General features: G+C 39.6%; 1 protein-coding gene and 1 long non-coding RNA gene across 2 annotated transcripts; one reads left to right on the top strand and one right to left on the bottom strand.

Annotated features, from left to right (window-relative positions):
- Window positions 1-1,949: 1,949 nt before the first annotated feature.
- Window positions 1,950-8,579, bottom strand: atf3 (activating transcription factor 3). The gene is made up of 4 exons (XM_078274711.1): window positions 8,414-8,579; window positions 6,039-6,297; window positions 5,336-5,443; window positions 1,950-4,836 (listed from the first exon to the last, which is right to left on the bottom strand). Exons 2-4 carry the CDS (start codon window positions 6,294-6,296, stop codon window positions 4,525-4,527), a joined length of 678 nt encoding a protein of 225 aa, XP_078130837.1. The 5' UTR covers window position 6,297; window positions 8,414-8,579; the 3' UTR covers window positions 1,950-4,524.
- A 1,572-nt stretch (window positions 8,580-10,151) lies between these two features.
- Window positions 10,152-14,217, top strand: LOC144533891 (uncharacterized). The gene is made up of 3 exons (XR_013503476.1): window positions 10,152-10,309; window positions 10,469-10,662; window positions 13,834-14,217. It is a non-coding gene; the product is annotated as an uncharacterized LOC144533891 (long non-coding RNA).
- The last annotated feature ends 200 nt before the right edge of the window (window positions 14,218-14,417 follow it).

Genomic DNA, 14,417 nt, shown 5'->3' with positions numbered 1-14,417 from the left:
GTGGCCAAATCAACTGTTTGGAACATTCTTAAAAAGAAAGAACGCACCGGTGAGCTCAGCAACACCAAAAGACCCGGAAGACCACGGAAAACAACTGTGGTGGATGACCGAAGAATACTTTCCCTGGTGAAGAAAAACACCCTTCACAACAGTTGGCCAGATCAAGAACACTCTCCAGGAGGTAGGTGTATGTGTGTCAAAGTCAACAATCAAGAGAAGACTTCACCAGAGTGAATACAGAGGGTTCACTACAAGATGTAAACCATTGGTGAGCCTCAAAAACAGGAAGGCCAGATTAGAGTTTGCCAAACAACATCTAAAAAAGCCTTCACATTTCTGGAACAACATCCTATGGACAGATGAGACAAAGATCAACTTGTACCAGAGTGATGGGAAGAGAAGAGTATGGAGAAGGAAAGGAACTGCTCATGATCCAAAGCATACCACCTCATCAGTGAAGTATGGTGGTGGTAGTGTCATGGCGTGGGCATGTATGGCTGCCAATGGAACTGGTTCTCTTGTATTTATTGATGATGTGACTGCTGACAAAAGCAGCAGGATGAATTCTGAAGTGTTTCGGGGCAATATTATCTGCTCATATTCAGCCAAATGCTTCAGAACTCATTGACGGCGCTTCACAGTGCAGATGGACAATGACCCAAGCATACTGCGAAAGCAACCAAAGAGTTTTTTAAGGGAAAGAAGTGAATGTTATGCAATGGCCAAGTCAATCACCTGACCTGAATCCGATTGAGCATGCATTTCACTTGCTGAAGACAAAACTGAAGGGAAAATGCCCCAAGAACAAGCAGGAACTGAAGACAGTTGCAGTAGAGGCCTGGCAGAGCATCACCAGGGATGAAACCCAGCGTCTGGTGATGTCTATGCGTTCCAGACTTCAGGCTGTAATTGATTGCAAAGGATTTGCAACCAAGTATTAAAAAGTGAAAGTTTGATTTATGATTGTTAATCTGTCCCATTACTTTTGGTCCCTTAAAAAGTGGGAGGCACATATACAAACTGTTGTAATTCCTACACCGTTCACCCGATTTGGATGTAAATACCCTCAAATTAAAGCTGAAAGTCTGCAGTTAAAGCACATCTTGTTCGTTTCATTTCAACTCCATTGTGGTGGTGTATAGAGCCAAAAAGATTAGAATTGTGTCAATGTCCCAATATTTATGGACCTGACTGTATTTTATTTACTTTAAACATCGGATGATGTTATTCTTTTCTCTAATACAGATGACGCTGAACTGAGAACTGAGCCCCCCAGCAAGCGAGCTAGCTAACTAGCAAGCCAGCCGGCCACTAAATTAGTGAAGTTAACAACTTAATCTTTCATTTACACACTCTTATCACAGTTTAGAAAAGCACAGCTCTCTCGCCATATTAGTATGTTCGGCTCATTTTCAGTAACCAGTGTGTAGCATGAAAGCATTTTGGGTGGAATTAGCAAGCAAGGTAATTAACTATCCATCAAGCTACCAAACAAGCTAAGTAACATGACTTCTAACATAGTGGACTCGTGGAAAAATTCATAATTTTTTTTGTCACAATGACTCAGCATCATCTGTATTAGAGAAAGAATCATTTCATCCCAGTCCCACCGGACTTCTGTGTATGCTAAACTTTGGCGGCTAAAGTCAAGGGAGAAGACCAAGCACTGGACCAAACCACTGTGAGGCAAGGGAGGGGTGACTTAAAATGGTTGTAAAAAACCAGGTGAGCTACCCAGACCAAACATTTTTTGGTGATAATTTCTTTTTTTTTTTTTATATGAAAAATATGTGATGTAGGTTAAATATAATGAAATCAGAGCCTCTAGTTTGACAGCATTATTTAGCACTAAACATTATGAATCAAATGGGGATAGGGTCCTAGGTCCTAAAAGCAAAGGGTTACCAGACTATTTAAAAAAAAAAAAAAGAGAAAACGATGACACCATGAGCAGTTACATTGGCAATACATATTTTTAATTGATAAAGTATCAAAAACAAAAGTTGACAGATCACAAAGATGGAAGTACACATTGGTGGCAGCAGTGCAGTTGTACCTTACAGCCTACGGTTTATTCATTCAGGCTAACAGTCAAGCAGCTACAGAGAAAAAAGAAGATAAAAACTGCCCCCAGTAGAAGTAGGCACAATAGAATACAGAACTCAGTGCTTAGAAGCTGTCTGGCCATGACCAGCAATGGGACAATGAACAACCACAAAAAACACCTGAACACACGCAGACGCCTGCGTCCCTTTAACCGTGTGACTCTCAAGTTCTTTGCTTATATAACACACACGACAAAAACAATATTAAAACCTATCATGCAAACATAATATATAAAACTTCAGTCGTCGTGACCATGATGTGCTGTTCATACATAAATTATTACTCTGACTGAAAACATTTCCTATTAGCGACAAAAAACTTTGAGATAACCTTAGACGCTAAAGATGCTAACATGTTTTCTTTTGACATAGTGACAAATTATTGAAATACTGATGAGCAGAGTTTCCCTTTTGACGTGTTGCTCAATTGCAATGACTGAGGGAGAAGAGGGTTTCAGTGTCTTGCTCGCAGATGATTGGCTGTTGATGGACACTTTAGATTGATGCTACGATTAGTTGTTGACAAGAAAATAGCCTCTTAACTCTCGTTAATTACACTCCATCAGTTTCTGTTTGTGTGCAATACACCACACTTCTCTCGAAGGATGATTTCACTCTGAAGCAAACAGGCCAGAGAGGTAAAAGGGGGGAGTGGAAGAAGGGAGAAATATTTGGCAGTGAGTTTGGATACTTATAAAGTTCATAAAACAGTATAACATTACATCATCTTGCATAACTTCAGAGTCAGGCGTGTTAAAGGACCAGCCGAAAGCTGACGCAACACTTCTGATACCTAGCTAATGATATCTAGTGAACACAACTTCCAAACCAAATCTTAATAATAAAAATACAATTTTTTTTCCTTTTTTTTTTTGAAAATAACAATCTTTGTTTTGCCCTGTCCAAGACCAAAGGAGGCATCTGGTGTTTACATACAGTAGCACAAAGTTAATGCGCAGCCGATAACAATATATAAGATTTTAGGTAGAAAACAAACAACACTCGTAGAGCTTCAACGTCACAGAAGATGTATAAAAGCAACACTAGCTATGTTTACCTTAAGAGGGAACGCAGTGATAAAGTGTACTTGTGAAATTATATAAATTATTTTTTTCTGAAGTCAATTTTGCTTTACATCAAATTTCATAATTGTTAAGAATAGTAAGGTATTATCTGCATATATGCTTATATTGTATTTTTTTTACTAAGCTTTTTCAGCAAGTGAAGAATTATAAACCCTGCCTGCAAAGTACATTTCCCTTTTGTAACTGCTACTTCTGCCCTGATAGCAGACAACCTGACTTTTCTGAGCGGTTATCTCTTAAATATGGGGCCATTAAAAAAAACAAAAAAGACTTCTACAGCCAGCATAGGTCCTGAGTGGTTAGTAGTAGCAGCAAATTTAGTAGTTCATGTTAGGGCTGGGCAATATATAGATATTATATCGATATCATGATATGAGACTAGATAGCTTGTTAGATTTAGGAAATTGTAATATGGTAATATGACAAAAGTATTTTCTTTTTCTGGTTTCACAGGCTGCATTACAGTAAAGTGATGCCATTTTCTGAACTTACCAGACTGTTCTAGCTGTTCTTTTATTTGCCTTTAACCACCTGGTCATTATATGCACATTACTGATGATTATTTTTCACAAATCTCCGTGTAAATTATTTTGTCCAAAAAAATATTGATATCGAGGTATTTGGTCAAAAATGTTGTGATATTTGATTTTCTCCATATCGCCCAGCCCTAGTTTCTGTTGTATAAGCAGACAGGATTGAAACGGAAATGACAAATCGTACAGTAGTTATTTAATAAATATGCTATTTTTCATACACTGAGCACAAACAATGTCTTCTTTTTAAAGTCAGTGACTCAAACACACTCACACGATCAATCTGCGTCTACTTTCTTTGAGGGTGAACTTTTAAATTATGTGCCTTGATCACCTTGAAATCACGCTCTGCTTTGGTACAAAAACCAGACTTTCATCTATTCAAAAAATACCAGTAAATTAAAAAAAAAGGATCTGTTTTGTGTTTTAGTGCTTTGGCATCTGTCCTTGGCCTTGACTGTTTGTAATGTTCAAAAAATATAAAATAAAAATAACGCATGTCAAGGTGCTGTCGTGTACTTTGTGTCCAATCAGCAGCTACGGTTTCAGGGAGAGGGAGGTGATGAGGTCACTTTGTGCCACTCTCTCGCGCGCTCTCTCTCTCTCTCTCTCTCTCTCTCTCTCTCTCTAGCAGCTTTGTGGACAGTGAATGAGACTGAGGAGTTATCCAAATGGCGTTTACGATATGTCATTCTTAGCTCGTCTATGCGGAGGCTCCAACCAGCCTCTCAAAAACAGTCGATGGAAGCAGGATGGAGGCATCTCAAGTCTTTGAAAAGTAGCAGAGACACAACCGGTGGCTCATAGGTGACCGGGACAGTGAATGTGGTCGAGGGTCAGACGCCCTCCGTCCAGAGGCGCTAACGTGGAGACGGATGGAGACAAGGAGGTGGATGTGATGGAGGTGGTGAGGTCGTGCAGTTGTAAGGTGCTCTCCTTGATGTGTTGGATGAAGAGGTTCCTCTCATCCTCAGGCGTTTGGCCGTTTTGGGCTCGGACGATGCAGGTCGGCCGGTGCAGGTTGAGCATGTAGACCAGCTGCTGCTTCTGCTGCTTCAGCTCCTCGATCTGAGCCTTCAGGTCGGCGTTGACTGTCTCCAGTTTCTCAGACTCCTACAGAACAAAGACAGAGAGAGAGAGAGAGAGAGAGAGAGAGAGAGAGAGAATCAATTCATGCTGCACTTTTATGTTGGATGTTAAAGCTTTGTACTTTAGCCAGAAATGTTAAAAATCACCACAAATCGTACAGCAAGAGCAAAAAATACAGAAGCATCTCTGTACAGGAGCAGCAAAGTGCCTTAGAAAAGCAAAAGAAAAAAAAGCTAAACTTAACCAACCATAGATGAGTTCTACATTAGGGATGTACGGTATGATGAAAATTGATATTGCAATTGCTATATAACTCACGATATTGGAGGGAATTATCATTTTCGTATCATTATTCTCATTTTCATTGAAAAATATTAAAAATTAATTAAATTAATTAATAAAAAAGATTATAGTGTCATTTTTGTGAGGATCTGTACCAAACAAAGATTTTTTTTCTTTAGTCTGCAGGATTTTTTTTTTAAACAAATATTGTTTTTCAAAATTGATGGAGGTTGAAAATTACCTGCTGCAGAGTCTCAGTCTTCTCCTTCTTCTTGTTGCGGCATTTGGCAGCAGCGATCTTGTTCCTCTCTCTCCGTCTCTTCCTCCTCTCGTGCTCCTGAGGGGTGATCTGAGAACCAGAGAGAAATATAAACTGTCAGTATTTCACCCCTAATAAAACCTACATACTCACATAGAAAACACACTTCATAATTGGGCTGGGACGATATGCTTTTGTCCCGATTTGATTCTTTACATGGGTGCCGATTGGATTTGTATTGCGATTTTCATTTATTGTGATTCTAGAAGTATTGCGACATGATAGTATTCAGTGTTGCTATTGCAAAAACTAAATGTTTTCTAAGAAGAATGCAGCTCACATGTCAGTCAGTCAGTCAGCCTGACATTTATTTTATTTGTAAAGAAGTACATAACTATATAAATATTTTCAGCATTTTCTGCTTTCGGTCAGAAAACGGATATGATGTTGTCGCCATTGGCGGTACAACGGTATAAACAAAACAGAACAATTTTATTTACGTGAATCATTAGTAATTTTTTAAAATCCATTCTAGGGAATAGAATGATATCAGATCGGTGCATAAACTCCAGTACTTGCCGATACCAGCATTTTAGGCAGTATCGGAGGCTTCAGTATCGGAACATTTCTAAAAAAACAAACAAAAAAAAACCAGACTAGATGCTGTAGTTTCCCTCTGCCTCACCTCTCTCCTGACTCCAGATGCGCAGGCGCGGTGCTCCGAGGCTCGGTCCGAGCTGGAGCTGGCGCCGTCCGAGCTGATGTCTGCGCTGAGCCCGTTGGACTGACGCTTGGTCTGGATGGCCAGCCGCAGCTCCTCTTTCACCAGCGGGGTGAAGTTGGTGAAGTCGTCCAGGGTGAGCGTGCCCGGCGGCGACAGGCAGGGCACCATGGCCGAGCAGCTGATGTCAGCCAGCGAGGGACCCGAGTGCTGCAGCATCATTCTGGAAACAGAAAGAGTCAGAGATTATTATCATGGCAGTCGCAGTCACCCAGATCTTGTCATTGTGTTCTTCAACGTTTTTGAAACCAAGGACCCCTTAACTGAAAGAGAAACAGAGCAGGGACCCCCTACTACATAGATTGTATAAAAGTTGCATATTAAACTGGGCATACAATAAAGTGTAGGGCGGCCTCAAGCCTTTATACATACCTTTTTAGTGCATAGAATACTAAGCTATTAAAATAATAATTGTCGGCATGATTTTATAAGTTACACCTACATGTGGCTCAGTGAATCCTTAGGATTAACTGTATCTGTGGATAGTTTACCTTAGTGACTACCTTACCTATAGGTCAGTAAGCCTATCATCAGTGGGGATTTATATTTGCTAATAATATGTTGGATTCATGTTAAGACATTTTATTTGATTTTTTTAAACTTTCAAAGATTAACAATAATTTGGAGGCCCCCCTGCAGTGATTCTGAGGACCCCCTGTTGAAGATCCCTGCTCTAGGTAGACAACAATAAAAGAATTACAGCAACAAATAATACAATTTAGAAACATATTAGGCAAAAAATCCTGCTACAGCAGCATTCTGGAAACACAAGAGTCTGATTACATAGTTGTGCTTTCATTTGCATCCAAATGATCCCAATTCATTTATCAAATCATTTTTCCAAATTCAGAAAGTTCTATTGTCTTTCTATCTTTCTTATAATGCGGTATTCTTTTCGGTGTTGTTCTTGTTGCCTTTTGTAATTTGACTCAATGGCATTGCATATGACGGTCGCCCCTCAATGATCTTCCGAGGATAGATATAGGTTGAATGAATGAATTATTATCATGTCAGCGGCTGTCACCCAGGTCTTGTCAGTGTGCTCTAGGTAGACTACAGCTACAAATAATACAATTTACAAACATTCCAAGATTGCTTTATGAAAAAGTACACTGAAAAGTCTAACAAAACACTACAAGTATCTATAAAGATATTATAGTGATAACATAAAGGATTAAAAACACAATAAAACCCAGCACAGTCAGTTATTTTTTTCTTAATATGAAGTATAGCACAAACTCACACCAAGTTACTTGTAGCCTATTATAGGTGATTTAAAATACATTAAAGCATGCTATAAACTTATTAAGAATTGGGATAAGTTATTTAGAAACTATGGAGATATTGTTATAATGATCTCAAAACAAATGATACAAAAAAAAACTTGTTGGATTTGTTTAAATGCTAAGATTGCATGTAGATCTGAAGCCATCATCTGTGGCCACATTGTGCTTTAGTGGAGAATCACCCTGAACTTGAACAAATATTTGCCTTTTGTAAAAACGCCATAAACAATTAAAGAGAAGCATTAATAGGTGTGGAGTTGAGTTATCTAATCAGAGGAGTGACTCATGGAGAATTCGGACTGACAGCTTGAGAAGATAATTACGTTATCAGCTCTTTGAGACCAAAACAAAACACATTCAGAACAGGCATGTGAAGTGGAATTCGAATAAAAGTTATTCTCCCTATAATATCTCCAAAGGGTCTCACCGTGCTGATTTACAGTAGCCAACGTTGTCATTTATTTCCCATAATATTCCTCAGGTTCTGTTATATTTGTGTTTAGGCTATCATTTAGAACATTTGTCCGAGAATAAATAAGCCTACAGTTTATCAACACCTCGATCCCAAGTTAAAAACAAAAATAATTGCGAAATCAACTTACATAACCTGAAACCTGAAAAAAAAAAAAAAAAAACTTAACTAGATCTTCCAAGTTCATGTTTTCTAAGTTATTATATTGCTTAAACAATGACCGCGCAGAAGAAACCACATCAGAGTAAAATCTCTCAAAAGTGTTATAAATAAAAAAATAAATAACAGCTTTATAATCACAAATCATTGCTGAAATTTGAGCCAAATATACATTCATAATTAATAATGGAATGTGTGTAATAGCCTAGAAGCACGTTTAGAAGTTGGAAAGAGTCCCGGGACAGCAGCGGGACTTCTCGGCTGTACAAACCGGAGCAACAACCGTCACAACAGCGCTCCTCTCCCACTGAAAGAAGAAACCGGACAAAAAGCTCCCCAAAAGGAACAAAAGTCCAACCAACCTGTTGAAGCTTTTGGGCGACAGGGTTCAGATGAACTCGACGCAGGAGAGAAAAACAACCTTCTTATAGTCGCTTCGCTCTTCTTCGGCGTGTGTGTGTGTGTGTGTGTCTCTCGCTTCCTTGTTGCTGCGTAATGATAAAGTTGCGCTTGTGGCCCGCTGCGTTGCATCACCCGCTTATATGGCGGCTGGACGGAGGCGTGGCGTGGTGACGCAACCAGGAATGTTACTAGAGAAGGGAGGAGGAGGGGGGGGCATGGGGTGAGGGAGGGAGGGAGGGAGAGCAGAGGGGTGACGTCATCCTATTTATAGAAAGATTATCCTGCGATGATGCAATCGAGCAACCTCCGAGCTGCTCTGCCATAACAGGGCAGGCTTCCCCCGCCCCTCCCTTTTTCCTCTCTTTTTCCTTCTTTCCTTCCTTTCTCCATCTCCTCACATTCTTTCCCTCACTCCTTTATTGTTGTCATCTCCCGGGTTTCTTCCTCTTCTTCTTAGATATCCCTCCATCATTGCCATGCCCCTTCTTTCTCTTTTGTTTCTTTCGTTTCATCCTCTTCCTCCTTTCTTTTTTTCTCTCTCTCTCTTCCCCATTCTTTTCCAGTTCTCCCACTATATAACCCCTTGTCTCCTTTCCTTTTCCTTTTTCTTTCATCAGGCCACTTTCTCTCTTTCTCTCTTCCTATTTTTTTTCTTTCATTTCACCCCCTCTTCGATCTCTTCCTTCCTCTGTCTTCCTTTCATGTCCGCCCCTCTCCCCATTTCTCAGTTTGTTTGTTTTTCCTCTCTCCCCAATTGTCTTCCTCTCCGAAGTTTCTTTCTTTTTCGTCCCTCTCCTCCATCTTTCCTCCTCCCCTTCTCATCCCTATTCTTTCTCTCGCAGTATCTCAGTATTTCTTCCTCACTCCATCCTCTCTTTCCTCCCCTCTTCTCCCTCAAAATTCAGAGGAATAAAGTTCTTCTTTATGAACAGCATTCAAAAAGCTGCATAAAACTAATGAAATGCGTACTATTAGTACATCAGAATCAGAATCAGAAATAGATTTATTGCCAGGTAAGTAGCATTTACTAGGAATTTACTTTGGTTGATGGTGCATACAAAAAACAATAATATAAAATAAACAAACAATAAATACAGAAACAAAAAGCACACACTTACTGTACATACAGACATACATACATACATACATACATACATACATACATACATACATACATTCATACATACACATACACCCACACATACATACATACATACATACATTCATACATACATACATACATACATACATACATTCATACATTCATACATACATACATACATACATACATACATTCATACATTCATACATACATACATACATACATACATACATACATACATACTTACACACACACACACACACACACACACACACACACACACACACACACACACACACACACACACACACACACATACACACATTCATACATACACACACACATACACACACACACACACACACACACACACACACACACACACACACATATAACTATTTAACATTAAGAAGATAAAAGAGGCTGAATGGTTAGTGCATAAACAAGTACTGACTCTTCTCCCTCTTCCTGTTGCTCTCCGTGTTTTGACACTGACGTGGAATTCCATTCCAGTCATTCCACACTAACGAGTGAAAAACGCTGTCTGAGCTGAGTGACACACATCGGCTATTTATTCTGAGGTTCCATCTCATCAGCCGAGGTATAAAACTGTGAGGTTGGACAGAGAGACAGGCGATCGGCTGTTTTTCCTTCCTTCAGCTGATTCCATAAAGCCAATTTAGTTTGTATGTTGTTTATCAGGGTGACATGATCTCTCCAAAGGAGTGAAATGATCCTGAAGATCAGCTGGCAGGTAGGTATACGTTTAATTCACTGGACACAATATGCTCATGATCTGGTGTGGTTTGAAACATGTTGTCGCAGCCCAGTGGCTTTACTGTAATCTAGAACTCCTCTTTATGTCTTAATTGGTCTTAATTTGTTGATCTTCTTTACTCACCTGCTGAGACAGATGGTGGATTCCTGAGAGGGGCAGTGAGAAGTTTCTACCGAAAGAATTACAGATGTTCCAATACCAATACCAGTATTAAGAAAGCGTGGTGGTGATGGCGCAGTGGATATGACACGTGCCTTTGGTGTGGGAGATCTGGGTTCAATTCCCACTGCAATACATCAACCAATCTCGCATATAGGCCTATAGCAATTGTAAGTTGCTTTGGATAAAAGCATCAGCTTGATGTAATGTAAAAAGCCTTCGATACTCCTAAAATGCTGTTATCAGAAAGTACTGGAGTTCATGTACCAATCCCCCCTTGGTTTTTCCAGGCTTCTGCATGGTTGGCCATTATCTTCTTCTTTGACAACATGGCTTCAGAGTTACTAATATTTTGCTGGATGTTGGTTTGGCATGCTCTTGACAGTGCTTCAATGTGTTTTTGCATTTGCTTTGGGATTCTTTAAGCAGTGCTTGTGCGGACGTGGTTTTTGAGGAAAAAAACCTGTTTACAAAAATACATGTGGACTGGTCTTATGAAATATAAACTGCCAAAACAATAATCTTTTGTTAAAAAAAAAAAAGTTGTTTTATCCTTCATATAGAACAGCAACTGTGCTTAACTTGAATTTATTACAGATTATTACAGAATTCAAACCGTTTTCACCCTCAGGAAGAAACTCAGTTCATCCATACGCAGAATATGTTACAATACACATTTTGTTTAACCAAAATCTGCCTAAAATATACTCTAAAATCTGCCACCACACCGTCTCTTTTCTGTTCTTTTCTTGACCACTCTTCCAGCTTCAAAAGAACTAGTAAACCACTGGCTGGTGTTATTATTAGTGTATTTTATGAGTACATTGAGCTCTTTCCTCATCTGTCTTCCGTTCTTTCTTTCTTCCTCGTCATTCATTTCCTGTCATTTCCCGCTCAAAGCCTCCGGCTGTGGTAATCTAGAAACTTCCAGTTTCGTCTGTCTACAACTAAAATGTTCAACTTTCACTTTCACTAAATCCAGTCTTTCACAGCAGCAATGTTGCATAAGGAGTTGTAGAAATTGTGAAATTTCAAAATCAACCCTCTACACGTTGTAATGATGGGTCATGGCTTTACTTGAAATTAATTGCACATGTGCTGTGTGTGTGTGTGTGTGTGTGTGTGTGTGTGTGTGTGTGTGTGTGCGTGTGAGTGTGCGTGTGTGTGTGTAACTAGGATGCCATGGTGCATAAGAGCCTGCAGTATAAAGCCATAAAACCATTAATATTTACCCAAACAGTGTTCCCCTGCCAAGATATACCGCCGGCCTTATACAGTGGAAACCCTTACACAAACACATTTTCTTTTCCTGAGAAAAGGCGTATCATGTTTGTGTAACTCAACCTAAGGGAGGATCCCCGACCCAGATTTCATCTTATCTCTCAGCCCTAAGCCCTTTAACCTCAAGCTGGGATTGTGAAGTCAGCAATAGGTTAACCTGGGTGTTTTTAAGGCGCAATTGTAAGCCTTACTTATGCAGAAATAACGTCATTCAAAAGATGTAAAAGACCTTTTGGAATTTTAGGCACGCAAACATTGTATAATTAACTAGACACCATACATTGCAAGTGTTGTGTGTCTGAGCCTCAGTCAAGGCAGTTGCTATCGAACGACATGTATTTAAAAACATTGACATCATTCACGTGTCACTTTCTCTCTGCGTTTGCTAAATATGTTAACTACATATACATATGTGACAGTATGTCAGAGCTCACAGAGCAGGAGCTCCACTTCATGTTTTCCGTTCAGATTTTCTTCTGCTTTTGATTCGTGTGAAACTGCTGTGACAGCATCAGACGTGTGTGTGTGTGTGTGTGTGTGTGTGTGTGTGTGTGTGTTTTAATATATTTGGCAATATAGTAAAACCATGCAGTGTCAGTGTTTCTTTAAAATAAGTGTCAGCAGCGATGATTAGACAAAGATGGGAAATGATGTAGAGTATTGACGGATACAACAACCTGATCTCACAGAATTCCGTGAAATGAACACGGCCCCTTAACTCAAAATCGTGATGGACCCACGGAAGAATTCCGTGAAATAAACACGGCCCCTTAAGTTAAGGAGAAGGTCGTGGGTGGGCTTACGTTTCCATGACACGCGGGACAACAACGGGACGGTTGGCTTTAGGAAAAGAAGAACGGGATGGTTACGGTTGGGTTTAGGAAACGTGACACGTAGGACACGATCCCCGGTCTCCTGGGTGAAAGTCCTGTGTTGTTTGACCCATCCATCCCCCCAACCAACCAACCAACTACTCACATCTTTCACTTAAGTAAAAGTACAAAAGTGTTAACAGCATATTGTACTGAAAGCATTAAAGTAAAAGTACATGCTGGTCCCTCTCAGAATATCACATTATTGGAATATTATGACCGATGCTTTAACACGTATAAGCAGCACTTTAATGGTATTCCAAACCAAAACGGGTCAGAAGGGTTTCTAAATGTCTCCGGTTTAGGGGTTCGGAAACGCCAGAGCAGGGGGAATGAGAGGGGGAAGCACCCGAGCAGGGGGAATGAGAGGAGCAAACGCCAGAGCAGGGGGAATGAGAGGGGCAAACGCCAGAGCAGGGGGAACGTGAGGTGTAAATGTAGCAAAAGATATTCATTTTTAAACCAAAACGTAGCAGTGTAAATGTAGCCATAGAGTAAGTGCCTTGAGGCTGGAAATCTCTTTAGCAAGAGAGGCCTTGTCAAAGACATTAGCATGAAATGTGGCAGACAAATTATTAAAAAAAGATGAACGGATACAAACAGAGTACAAATTATAGAATACACCAATCAACAAACATTTGTACACCTGACACTGTCTTATAGGCTATATTAGCCCTCCTACACAATCTGGACTGCGGTCATAACATCTACATTGTATAACTTATCCCCTGTTATATATTGTTCTTAAAGTATATTATTTCTTTTCTTGTTTGTCAAGCAATTCTATTATGTTTACATTCTTGTCTTTTCATAGTCATCGTTAATATTTAATAATAAGCTATTGCACTGTTCAATCCCTGCACTGTTCACGATTGCACTACCACCATTGCACACAGTCTACCATAGCACCCTGTCATGGTCATTGCATCACTTGGTCAGTCCATACCAGATTGTTAACTCTGTGAGTGATTTGTATGTATGTGAGATATATGTGTGTATGTGTGTTTGTTGTGTTATGGTTGTCTAAGCTACTGGATGCCTCAAATTTCCCTCTGGATGAATAAAGTATCTATCTATCTATCTATCTATCTATCTATCTATCTATCTATCTATCTATCTATCTATCTATCTACCATGGAAATTACAACAGAATACAAAACTCTCTCTCTCTCTCTCTCTCTCTCGCAGGCAGACGGTGTTGAAAGGTTTAGGAGGTCAGTGTGGTATCCAGATTGATGCTGCGACGTGAAGTCATCGCTGACCCTGTTGACTATTAATACCATATGATCGGAGCGCTAACCCGCCGGCTAAATATCACATTCTCTATTTTTATATTTGAAGGGTTTCTTAGCGAGCTCTGTGTGTTCACACCCACCAAACTCCTGTGTTTGTTTGCCAAGATTTAAAAAACTCAAAACAGATGGTTGTCATATTATTTGGACATTATTTATGTAGGGATAGAATAGAATGCCTTTTTATTGTCACTATACACATGTACAATGAGATTAAAAGCAACTCCTCTTCCAGTGCCAACATGTACGAAAAAAAGGGGGGTAAGGTGCACAGTTCTGAGATGCTATATATATATATATATATATATATATATGTTTTATATACAGTGTGATATGCAGTGTGGGTTATTGCACATTATTTAAATATTGCCCAATAGTGGTGATCATTTTCAATGAGTAATAGATATTGGACAATGAGAGTAATTATATTGCACAGTATACAGATATTGCACAGTAATGGAATTGCACAGTATTATCAAT

The sequence above is a fragment of the Sander vitreus genome, chromosome 18 (assembly GCF_031162955.1).
Source record: "Sander vitreus isolate 19-12246 chromosome 18, sanVit1, whole genome shotgun sequence".
Taxonomy (NCBI): domain Eukaryota; kingdom Metazoa; phylum Chordata; class Actinopteri; order Perciformes; family Percidae; genus Sander; species Sander vitreus.
This window is presented reverse-complemented; position numbering and strand designations above follow the sequence as displayed.

Coding starts and splice junctions, on each gene's coding strand:
- atf3 (XM_078274711.1), bottom strand. CDS start 6,296: ATGATGCTGCAGCACTCGGGTCCCTCGCTGGCTGACATCAGCTGCTCG. Junction 5,444..6,038: donor CATCTGGAGTCAGGAGAGAG/GTGAGGCAGAGG, acceptor TCTGGTTCTCAG/ATCACCCCTCAGGAGCACGA. Junction 4,837..5,335: donor AGACTGAGACTCTGCAGCAG/GTAATTTTCAAC, acceptor TTTGTTCTGTAG/GAGTCTGAGAAACTGGAGAC.